The following is a 13,005-nucleotide window of genomic DNA, read 5'->3' on the forward strand; positions in this document are numbered from 1 at the left end:
CAGAGAAGTGAAGAGGGAACAGGAATCTGTGAGGACCAGCGCATTGAGACCAGTAGAGAAACAATGCTATTGCTACTAGCAGAGCAATCAGTTAAACCCTGTGCCATGATGTCTGTGTCTGTGACAGTGGCATTCCAAAGAAGAGCAGCCACTGGTTCGCACTCTCTAAGGGGATTTTAAGGGGATTACTTGAGCAGAGCCCATGGTTGAGCTGAGATTTCACCTGGGGACTTGTGGCACATCACTGATGTTCTTTGCCAGTGCATTTGATTTGAACCGCTTTGTTACACCACCTCTACAGTGGCTTGGTTATGTGTGGGACCCAACCCTATGCACATGTGGCGGGAGTCAATCTTATTGAACTTGGTGAGATTGACATACACTTAGAAGTAAAGAATTCTGGGTACAGGAACTTGAGTACCAGAACTAAGCAGAGCTCACAGTTCTTCCACACAAAAATATACTTCTGGTTACCATAAGCTTTCTTCATTTCAGCAGTATAATTTAGGGTGTGAGGGAGTAGTTTTGTTGCTGCTATTTTAAATTGGGAGTCAGAAATCTGTGCCAATCCACTGCAGAGCACCCAAATATCTACCAGTAGAAGTGATGTACCTTCTTCTCACCCCATGGCTAGTCAGTCATGGATCTCCCTGACTAGCCCACCTATCCTTGGGCTAGTCACTCTCAGCCTAACCTATCTCACAGCGTTAATGTGAAATTAAAGGGAAGGGGATAACCAAATACCTTGCCCTGAGCTTCTTCAAGAAAGCAGTGAGCCAGCAAGGTAATTTTAGATCCTGGATTTAACAATATTAGGGGTAGGTGGAGGAGCTTTAGATGGCTACATTCAGTTGTAAAGCACACAATTAACATTTCTTTCTAACATCATTATTCCATGCTTTTTAACAGGGCCAGCCCAAGATATTTTGCTGCCTGGGACAAAAGACAAGATGGTGCCCCTTTCTCAGTCCATATATAGAAGTTGACTGAATTGGCAATTAAAGACTTTGCAGGTAGTAATAGTGAGGGGAGCAGGGAGGTGGTTGAAAAGTGTCACTCTGGATGAGCAAAGGCAAAACATGCACAGAACACACAGGAGTAAAAAGGCTGCTGAAGTAGTGATGCCGCAAAGGCCCCTGGGATACAATTTGTGCTACAAAGGCCTATGGGATATGTGCTGGAAGCAGATAGGGTGGTGAAGGGGAAAACAAACTGGGGAGTGCCGATCAATTAACCAACCCACCATGGCTTATTTTTACTGTGGCTTTTTGTGATGTGCAAACTCTTCTATTGGGTGACCTTGGATATGTCTTAATCTCTCAAGTTCTGCTTTTAGTCTGTAAAACTGGGTGATAATAATAAAGATTGTTGCATCTCAAACTGTCATGTAAATCATGAACAACAGGGCACCATAATTTTTTCTTATGATGTTTGATGTTTCCATTGTTACTGTTCTGGATTCATCTGTCTCTCTCTCACCCAGTGCAGCTTAACGAGTGACCAAGTCTTTGTTTACAAAAAGGAATTATTCTGCTCTCTAGAAATTTGCATGGATTGAGATACAAAAGAAACCCCCTAATTGTTTTGTGATCTCAGTGTGCAAATGCTAAGTAGAAACATTTATCAAAGAATGATAATGAGATGGAGCAAGGAGTCCAAAAATGGAGTGACTGGAAAGAGTACTTTGCTAAGGCTGGCAAAAGAACTATGTTCATCTTCCATGTTATGAGAGTACGAGAAATGTTGGTATCTGTCTCCTATAACAACATCTTGAATGTCTTTCTCTGCAGATAATGGCTGTTTTTGAATACATGGAGAAATAACTACATCTCAGTCATGAAAGCAAAGCACGTGGCAAACAAGCTGGAGAAAGCACGTGGAGCGAGTTGGAACAGTGCTGGGCTTGGATCGGCAAAATAGAAGAACTCTGTTCAATTCATCCTTGCTGAGCCACAAGCCCGCTAGGCATAGCTCAGCATGGCTAGCTGGAGGATGATGGAAATTGTAGTCCAACATATCTAGAGGGCACCAGGTTGGAGAAGGCTGATAGAGGTGTTGTGAGTATAACTAAGCCGCTCTTTGCATTGGGAAGGGCACTAATGAGAAATTCCTTCCCAGTGCAGCTTGGGGAGGGGATTTTTATTGGGACTATGAGAGAGGAAGGGTTCAACACCCCCTGCACAGCCACCATGGTTGTCATCTTGAAGTGGGACATCCTTGGCAGTTGTTTTGTCTTAAACTGGTTGCTCTTGAACTGATGACTTATTGCTTCCAAGCACAGAAGCCAAAGTACCCGATTAATGATTATTGACGTCTTGATTGTCAATTTTGAAGAATGAATGTACTCAACTAGTCATGTTGAATGCAAAACCACTTTTTACACAATGTGTTTAGCCCTATGAGTTTTCTATATGACAAATTTATTATGCACTCATCATTCCCTAGGCATGGTTGTTTACAGGTTTTTTAGGCAATGTTGTGACTCTCCAGTTTCACTTCTGTTTGTAAACAGCACTTTTAGCAATTTTTTTTAGAGCAAGGAAAATGGGGTTCTGTTTCTGAAAGGAAAGAAAACACGGTTTCCAAGTGTGTATTTGCACTATTCTGCTATACCACAGTGCCACCTAGAGGTTATGTAGCAAAAAAGCAGGAAAGGAAATGCTCTTCATGTTGTGCTCTGGTCTCAATTCTGCAACAAAACAAAAAGTAATGCAGAAAAGCACTAAGTATAAAGTTGTTTGTACACCTCCAAAATATCTGCTGGTATCTTAGCGCCTTTTCTCTTAATTATTTAATTATTTCTTAAGCATCACCAAAAAAATCAGATACATCCCTGGAGAACTCCCAGGACAAAAATCACTTTTGACAGCATGCAGTTTTACAGGGAATGTGGCAAGAAGGAGAAAGGTCTTGGAAGATGACACTGAGGATATAGCTCCCTTTTGTAGACATGGTTGCTCTTAAACTGATGACCTATTGCTTCCGAACACAGAAGCCAAAGTAACCTATTAATGATTAATTGATATCTTGATTGTCAGTTCTAGAGAATGAATGTACTCGAACACTCTGTCACATGACCTATCTGATATGATCAGGATGAAGCAGATGTGCTAAGGGCAGGTGAAAGAGTTCCAAGTCTGAATTGTATTTTGAGACCATGGCTATTAGGTATTCATTTAGTCTTATTGAACATTGTTCTCTGTTCAGTAACAGACAAAATGCATTACATTCATCCACCATGGGAAGACTACATCTTACTGTGAGTAGACAATCAGTTCATCAAAAACATTTTCCAATACACATTCTCCTCCATGACCTCTTGTGCCTTGGAAAGACATTTCCCCCTTCCAGTCTGTAGCACTTCTTCATTGAGTGTTAAGGTTATCACATGGAACATTTCTACCACTGACGATTGCTACCAACATATGCTGACAGCTCCATCTCGGGATTATTGGCCAAGATTATTTATTTATTACATGTTTATCCTACCCTTTCTCAAAGGACCTCAGAGTGGCATACATGGTCAGGATGTACTAACTGCAACTACTATGTATAAAACAATGTTTAAAATGTGGTTGAATGAATCCTCATAACAACCTGAGTGATAGGCCAGGTTCGCCCCCATTGAGGCTGAGTGGGGATCCAGGTCTCCCCAATCTAAGTCCAATACTCTAGCTATACACCACAGTCTCCATAGAAGCTTCAGGTCCCAGGCTAGGATGTGCGTATTTATTTATTTACAATATTTATATACCGCTCCCCATTCAAAATTTTGGAGCGGTGTACAACATAAAATAAAACAAAAACAGAATAAAATACTTTAAAATAGATTTTAAAAGAAACAAAATGTACAGTGAACCATGGCTGGTCATTAAGGAAAGGCTTCCTGGAACAATGATGTTTTTAGGAGGCGCCAAAAAGAATACAAAATTGGCACCTGCCTGACCTCCAGAGGCAGGGAATTCCACAAGAGGATTGCAACTACTATGTATAAAAAATGTTCAAAAAGTGGCTGAATGAATCCTACTTATAGCTGAATCTGATGCATGTTTACATAGAAGCAAGTTCCACTGGATTCAGTGGAATTTACTCCTGAGTAAGCATGCATAGGATTTCAGCCTTCATTGACATTAGGAAGTTGGTCACTGTTAACAATGTTTAATTTGATTACAAAAAATTGGCTGTTCATTCCTGTTAAGCTTGTACCTGGGAAATACCCCTTGTAAGCATTTCTTCTCTCTAGTATTATTACTTTAAACAAGAAAACTGTGCCTCTGATAGCAGCTTGACATGACATGTATACATGGAGCAGGTGCAGCCCCTCCTACTATGGAGATGAAGCAATTCGAAAAGGTTCATCTTCTCAATTTCTCCACGTGAGGCTATTTTCAAAACCCTTAGAAAAGGACCAATTAACACCCCACTCCTAACTGGCAATCCTACCTCCTCTTCCTGCAATTGTCAATTCAACATGCTTTCCTCCCTTCTTCTATAAATCTTTTTTTACTTGCTAGTTTAAGGTAGTAGAAGTGCCATCTGTTACAAGTTAACTAGTACCACCTTACTCTTTATTCCTGTTACTCCGTTATTGAACTCTGCCACTCCTTCCTCATTTTTCTGCTCTCTTTTGTGTACTGCACCAGTCACACCATCTACACCAGCGGTTGGGGGTCTGGTGCCCTCCAGATGTTGTTGGACTAAAACCCCTTTCATCACTAACCATTGGCCACATTGGCAAGGGCTCATGGGCAATGAAGTCCAAAAAACACCTGGAGAGCTATCCCTGAGCTACACAAAATAAATGTATTTTTTCATTAGTTAGCAGGAGGAAATATATCTTTATGAAGGATTGGTTAGTAGAAACAAACAAGTTTATCAATAAAACTTTTTTAAGCCTTTGAGCTAGGGCTTAAAATCGCACACGGTCTGGTTATTTTTACCTGCGTCGCCAGCGATGGAAGCTGGCAGAAGTGAGGGGGCAGAGGAGGCAGCGGCAGTAGGTAAGGCCCGCCTGGTGCCACTCCAAATCAGCCTGAGGTGACCCGAAGCAACCCGAAGCTTCAGAGCCATTCGGCTTTGGCTTTGGGGTACCTTGGGCTGAGCTGGAACCACCTCAGAACTGAGCCGAGGTGGGCTGATTCAGCCTGCCTTGGCTCAGATTCGGTGCCTTGGCCCGAGACGGAGTACAGCCCTAATCTGAACTACTATAGCATTTTTTTACAGCAGAATTAAGGGACATAGGGCAATTGGAGACACAGAGTAAGAATTCCATTTATTTCAACTGGCATTCACAGCTTCCATTATTCCCTATGAGCCTTCAGAGAACTCCCATTTTCTTCAGTGAGCACCCTTGTCATTTGTTTTAGTATATCCCCTCATCCTTTTATCAGGCACTGTGGACTTAGATCCAGGTCCACTAGGCTAGCAACTGAAGCCCACACTCTCAGCTGGAAATTGATCTATAGCCCACCTAAGTACAGAAATGGATGAACAGCCAGTTAAGGAAGAGGCTCAAATAGCAGTAGGCTCTTGGGCAGTTTGAAATGGGCAGTTTGAAATAGGCAGCAAGTACCACATATTCTTTCCACTGGCACTAGAGTGCGATATAAAATAGGTACATGCAGCAGTAGCTGTGTTAAGTCTGCTGTAGCAAAAAACAACAAGGAGTCTTGCAGCTTCTTAAAGACTGACTAATTATGGCTTCAGGTTTCATGAACTATGGTCTAGGGTGACCATATGAAAAGGAGGGCAGGGCTCCTGTATCTTTAACAGTTGCATAGAGAAGGGAATTTCAGCAAGTGTCATTTGTATATATGGAGAACTTGGTGAAATTTCCTCTTCATCACAACAGTTAAAGCTGCAGGAGCTATAGTAGCATGACCAGATTTAAAAAAGGGCAGGGCACCTGCAGCTTTAACTGTTGTGATGAAGAGGAAATTTCACCAGCTTCCCCATATATACAAATGACACCTGCAAAAAATCCCTTTTCAATACAACTGTTAAAGATACAGGAGCCCTGTCCTCCTTTTCATATGGTGACCCTACTGTAGTCCACTTCACCGGATGCATGAAGTGTTGTCCTGAGTTACAAATATATTATAGGTAGGTGTGTGTGGATAGATAAATACACACACACACACAGAGAGAGAGAGAGAGAGAGATGGGAATAGTGTAAAAATTGGAACGGAATGGGTCGGAATGGCCCCTTAAAATATCTATATCTATACAAAACATTTTGGCATATGGTAGAAGCACCTGTGATCAATACTTTAGGACAGAAACACTTTGGGGGGGGGGAATTATTATTAACCCCATAATGCCCAGAACACCTCTGGAACAGAACAGAAAAGCCCAGAACAGCCACTTTCAAGTGAACCAACTCAACCAAATTCTCCAGTCATACATAACTACATAGGAGACATGCAATAAGACACAAAACGCCCACATACTGTAAAGAGGAAACAATAATCAGCAGAGGTAAATTTTCTAAAGAAGCAACTGTGATTTAAACCAGCAGAATGTTCTCCCCCAAAGGCTGGAGGGCTCTTATTGGTTTGGCTCTTACATGACATTTCACTATGAATGTTGTATATGATGGCTGTACTCTAATGTGGTGGTTCTCAAACAACTCTATACTGTGTCCATGGCCTCTCATTTCACTGAGATCCAGTAGTCCTTGCCCCCATATGTTGTTCTTTGCCTTCTGCTTTCCCTCAGTCCAGACCCCAATACGTTTCCTAGAGTTTGGGGTTTGGAGAGTTCCCAAATAAGGATTGCAAACATCCTCAAAAGGTCTACTGTGTGAGAGCAAACTTTGAGTGGTCTACAAAGTGACATGGTTGGGGCAGCAGGGGGGATTGTAAACTTGGACTATTATGAATAGTAACAACTTCAATTCATATGCAACTTGCACAGAATTCTCCACCTGAAGATGCTGACAAAGAAGGCTGTGCACAGAGCTGGAGAGGTAGGGAGGAACATGTGGCCCTCTAGATGTTGTTGGACTACAACTACCATCATCAATTCTCCCGATGGAGGGAAGTAAATAGCGGGTTCCTACAGGGATCGGTATTGGGACCAATCCTTTTCAACTTGTTCATAAATGATCTGGAATTAGGAGCGAGCAGTGAAGTGGCCAAGTTTGCCGACGACACCAACATATTTAAGGTTGTTAAAACACAAAGGGATTGTGAAGAGCTCCAAAGGGATCTCTCCAAGCTGGGAGAGTGGGCATCCAAATGGCAGATGCGGTTCAATGTAAGCAAGTGTAAGGTGATGCATGTTGGGGCAAAAAAAACCAACTTCAAGTATAACCTAATGGGATCTGAGCTGGCAGTGATCGAATGAGAAAGAGATCTTGGGATTGTGGTGGACAGCTCAATGAAAATGTCCACCCAGTGTGCGGCCGCTGTAAAGAAGGCAAGCCCCATGTTAGGCATTGTAAGAAAAGGAATTGAGAATAAAATGGCCAGTATCATACTGCCCTTCTACAAATCTACGGTGCGACCACACTTATTTTATTTATTTATTTAAAACATTTATATCCCACCCTATATCAGTAAGATCTCAGGGCGGCATACAAATAAAAGCATAAAACAGTAAATATACACAGCTAAAAACATATTAAACCATAAACCAAGTTAAAACAATAGAGTACTGTGTACAGTTCTGATCACACCTAAAAAATGATATTATAGAGCTGGAAAAAGAAAAGGGCAACTAAAATGATTATGGGTCTGGAGCATCTCCCCATATAAGGGAAGGTTACAACAGCTGGGTTAGGACAAATAAAAGGAGGTACACAGCATATAAATTACAGAACACACTACCACAGGATGTAGTGAGATGGCCACCAATTTGGATGGCTTTAAAAGGGGGTTGGATAAATTCCTGGAGGCGAAGGCTATCAATGGCTACTAGCCCTGATGGTTGTGTGCCATCTCCAGTATTCAAGGCAGTACGCCTGGGTGACCAGTTCCTGGGGTACATGGGGGGTGGGGAGGGTGCTGTTGCACCATGTCCTGCTTGTTCATCCCCTGCCGATGGCTGGTTGGCTTTGCAATTAATGATGCGTCTAGGACTGATGGGAGATGCAGACCAACAACATCTAGAGCAGAGCTTTCCAAACTGTGTGTCGCTACATGTTAGTGCGTCGGCTGTAGTGTGTAGGTGTGTCGTGCGAACGTATTACAATTTATATATGTGTCCGTATCTCTTATAAGGGGTTAGTTTAACCTCTGGTTTGCTAGTAAAACTAAATTACGGTGTCGCAAAATGATGCATGTGTAAAAAGTGTGTCACCAACATGAAAAATTTGGAAAGCCCTGATCTAGAGGTCCATACGTCCCCCTTCCCATTCCCCCGCTGGCAGGGGCTGAACACTACATCCCAATGCTTTGGTACGCCTCTCAGTGCCGTAGCCAATCACTTATTGCAGAGCCTTGAGTGGCAGGCAGATAAGCGCACGCGCATTTCCAATTTACCCTGTTTGATCTCCCTCCCCCTCTTCTCTTTCACTTTGGGCACGTCCCGCCCATCAACTCGTCTGTAAACTCGTCTGAGGGTCGCGCTTTCCCCGTACTCGTTGGTAGTATGAGCCTTTGCGCTCGCCGTAGTCAGGTGATCTGAACCGGACCTGCAGCCGGCATAGAAACCGAAAGATAGCGTTTTGGAAGTCTCTGGTTGCCGGACGCCGCGATGGCTCCGGACCCCTGGTGAGTGGCGGTGGGCAGAGAGACCCGAGCAGGCGGGGTGGCCGAAGTCGCCTTCGGGTTGCAACCTCCGACTTAAGAGGGGCCGGCGGCGGAAGAAAAGTGGACTTCGGGCTGGGCCTGGTGGCAGCCAGCGAAGGACAGCCACAGCCTCCGCCTGCTCAGCGTCGCCCCCGCTGTTGATACTACACCTAGTTACCTTTATCTGAAGGCAGGCGGAGGGAGGAGGGTGTATACCGCTTTTTCCGAAATATTAGCCCCCTCCCTCACCCTTTCCCTTTTAGTGCAGTTTGAGTTATTCCTATGTAGGTAGAAGAAGTTGCAGAAAAGTTTCTAGCTTTTGTGAACCGCCCAGAGAACTTCGGCTGTGGGGCGGTATATAAATGTAATAAATAAATACATACATTCTCCTATCTTGCTACTGTAATGATAAGGGGCGGGGAGCTGGAGAGAAATACACCACGTATGATTAGATGGAAAGAAAGGCAGATCTTCTGTACAGTTGCTAGCTTTATAGTGGAGAGAATTTTAACAGCTGCACCTTTTCCCTGTGTGGCAAGTTGTTCCTGTCAAAAGCACTCATTTAACTGGGCTAGCTTAGGTGTAATAATCCAGCACTACTCTGCAACTGCTCATACCAACTGCTTATGGTGAGTTTCTCCTCTATTAAATGTGCATGCACACACACACACATTGATATTTGTATGGCACTTTGAGACCACTTGGGCACAAGGATGCACTAATCCATTTATATAGGAGAACCCAATATGAGATATTTGGATATAATGAATATATCTAAATATAATGTGCTGGGTGACACAAGCTAGAGTAGGGCTTTTGTGTAGTGATGGGAGAAAGTTTGAATCTGTAGATTTTGGAATTTTTTATTTTCTAAAATGTTTACACTATCCTTCAGTGTCATCAAACATTCTCAGGATGATTTACAGAAACACTACTATATTATAAAACCATCAAAAATAATAAAGCTGCACAGAGCAGGGTAAAACTCTTAAGAGCTAATAACAGTAAAACATTAAAAATCCTGGGAAAACAGAAAAGTCTTTCCTGCTGCTGAAATAACAGCAAAGTGGTCAGTGGGTAGCCCTCTTCAAGGGGTGCATTCCAGAAGTGGCCTGCTATGACCTTCCTTGGAACATCTGGATAAGAGCTTTGCCCCCCTGTGATTTGGACCCAGGCCCTTTTGAATTCAGATCCAGCTTGCAATGGGTTTTGTGCCGATGCCTCAGCTTCCTTTACTAGCAAAGCATCTGAGGTACTGAGAGTCATCCTAGAAGCTCAGAAGTGCCCAGCTGAGAGATTAATGTCAGCTTCCTTCCTGCGCCAAACAGCTACTTCATGAAGTAATTCTTATCAGGAATATGGTGTTGGAGGAAAAGGGTTAAGCCCTCCTTTGTGTAGCTGCTATTCAAACTACCATGTGTGGCTGACAGTGTGATGGTGTAGGCAGAGCTCTGTGAGCCATATGGTCTACCCTGCACACCCTAAGCTAATTCTCACCAAAGTTGAAATTGGTTTCATCTGATTTGGCATCTGGAGGGGCAGGGGTGCCATCTCATCCTTGTTTTGGGTAGCAAAATGTATTGGGACTGTTGTGTCAATGAGACGTAAGTTAGCCAAGACTACCCATGTTGATTTCATTTGGTCTATTCTAAGTATGTCTAAGTCTGGATCCAACCTATTGTACCTATTCTGCTACAGCACATCATATTGAGCATTTCATAACATAGCAATACTAGACGTTTGGGTCTCAGTGTGATTACTTCGCTGTTCTGTATTATTGACCTCTTTACAAGCTTGTGTATGTGTAAGAGAGGCTTTTGTGGTTCTTGAACAAGAGATCAACACTCCATCTCTTCTCCACAGTTGTGTGTGCCTGGACCAAGCCCACCACCTTATATCCTCAGTCAGCCACCTAAACATCACTGCTTGCCTGAGGTTCAGGTCTTAGTGCTGCTATTTCCATGGGAAACAGCAGAGGCTAATGCTGGAGTTTGGTATGGCAGAAGCTACTTCAAAATTGGGTAGGGCTATACTGACAGTTCACACCAGGTCTGCAACTAATAAGAATTTCCATATTAAGTCATAGTGATAATTCTTTTATAAAACATTTCTATACTGCCTTTTGCCTCTAAAAAGAGCCCTCAAGGTGATTATACTAAATTTCATAGTGTAATTGGACACGTGAGCATTCTTATCAGTACTTTCTTGTTCTTCTTTTTCTTCTTCATGCGTGTAGTTCGCATGTCTGCAGAGATGAAGCACTAACAAATCTATATTTTGAAGGATTACTTAAAAGGATTTATCAGCTGCAGTTCTCAAATATTGGAGATCTAGATCTACCCATCTCTGTATAACAGGGAATTCAACCTTCTTTAAACCTCAATTGTCTAAAACCTCAAGGGGGAAAAAGCCCAGCCTAAAGATAGTCTTCTCAGTCTCTCTCATCCACGAACTGACAAAAGAGTCTAATAGCCATGAATAAATGTAACTGGAATTGCAGAAAAGTGCATATGTAGCCACCATTTTAAGGCGTTTATCCAAGCCTGGCATTTAACTGATCGAATGCCCACTTCCAGATAGAGAGCTGCATTCTCCACAGAGGGTGGTAAAACCTAGAGTCTTCCTGAGAAAACTAAATTGGACTCTCTTAAACCCAAAACTCCAAATACAAATGCCAGTGGTAAGTTGGACCAGGTATTTAAGCTTGGAAAGCAGAAGGTATAAAATACGAACCCTGCAAAAAGAAAAGCCTTAAAATGGCCTTTCAGCTACAGATGAGTTAATTGCCTAATTCTGTTGTTCAGACTACAAGAACTAGTCTTTAGGTTTGTATCTAGAACACGAAATGCTCTTCAGCGATTGTGTACACTACAAATTTGATCCACATCTGTTCTGTATTTGTATATCAGATATATGGTGTGCTTGCTCTATATTGTTGCCATTTAAACTCCATTTATAACTCTTTCAGGCTTTGTTGAACATTAAAACCTTAAATGTATTATCTTTAATAATCAAGCTGTTCTTAGAACAATAACCCCCCACACCCCCGAAGCAGATAATAGACAGTTTAAATCTATCTGGACAATGAAAACAACACACTTATCATTAGGGGAATTCTGACAATCAACAACTTTGGGGTATGTGATTCTGTGGCCTTAAAGATGCTGTGAGTAATCAGGGGATCGGGGCAGGGTGTTCCTGTTAGGGTGATTATGGGCATTGGGAGGTATCACATTGGGGGATTAGCATACCAATTGAATTAGGAGGCGAACCTGGCATGTATAACCAAGACCTGGGTATATGAATGTGAAGGTGGTGGAGGTGAGTTAGTCTTACCCAGTTGTGCCCTCCTGGTTACTTGGTATTGCATCAGCACATACTTGAGGGTTGGGGAAAGGGATTTGCTATTGTCTATAGGGATCAGAGTGCAAATGTTGAGTGTCTGTATCTGGTGTTGGGAACCTAGGACAGGTTAGGGATCCTCCTGGTGAACCATTAACCCCTCTACCCAACAATCAGTCTGCCTGCCTGAGCTGACAGAGATGGACTTGGACCTGATGCTAAGACCTCCAGGATGATTGTCCTGGAGGACCTCAACTTCCATGCCATAAGTTGGTATGATTCAGGGCTTCATGGATGCCATGACAATCATGGGCTATCCCAACGTGTCATTTGCTGAACACATGTGTTGTGTTTCCAAGCCCTCCCACCAAAGTGCAAGAGAATAAAGCGATATGACCATCAATCTGCTTTAAGTGTTTTTGGAGGTGTGTAACCATTAAGCTTTTCACCATGAGATTTCCTTGAATAAATAAAAGTCTCAGTGATTGGGTGTCCCGTGTCAGTTTACCAGCACGTGTAAATGCTGGAGGGACCGTCAAACATGATACGTAGCAGGTCACAATCTGCTTTTAGTTTTCTTGGTTGGGCAGGAAGATAGTGATCCAAACTTGGGGTTTATTATCTACCTTTTTGTCATGGTCAGATCACTATCGAGATTTAGACTTTCAGCAGTTTCCCTCCTCTACAAGCATAGAGAACCTATTAGAATTGTCTGCCTCAGAGACTAATGGATCCTAGTGGCTCTAGGGGATTTTCCAGTTAGTATGACTCTTGTTAAAGTTCTGGTCTCTCTATGGGATGCAGAGATGACCAGGGTGAGATGACACAATTGGATCCAACTCCCCTCTTCCTTTTGACAGAGCCAAATTAGCTATTTTGCACACTTTCGAGCTGAGGGCAACGAAGCAGGCAGGATGTCAGTTGGAATGCA

At 42.8% G+C, this 13,005-nt stretch overlaps 1 protein-coding gene across 2 annotated transcripts in view; it reads left to right on the forward strand.

Moving 5' to 3' along the window:
* Positions 1–8,585: 8,585 nt before the first annotated feature.
* The window catches only part of STX8 (syntaxin 8), a 94,433-nt gene continuing 90,013 nt past the window's right edge, over positions 8,586–13,005 (forward strand). Inside the window, exon 1 of one of the 2 annotated variants that reach the window (XM_063120428.1) lies at positions 8,586–8,714. In XM_063120428.1, the coding sequence (XP_062976498.1) occupies positions 8,698–8,714 (17 nt within the window). In that variant the 5' untranslated portion in view covers positions 8,586–8,697. The remainder of the gene's footprint in view (positions 8,715–13,005) is intronic. The other variant, XM_063120427.1, reaches the window with a different exon arrangement.

Source organism: Elgaria multicarinata, chromosome 3 (assembly GCF_023053635.1).
Source record: "Elgaria multicarinata webbii isolate HBS135686 ecotype San Diego chromosome 3, rElgMul1.1.pri, whole genome shotgun sequence".
Lineage (NCBI taxonomy): Eukaryota > Metazoa > Chordata > Lepidosauria > Squamata > Anguidae > Elgaria > Elgaria multicarinata.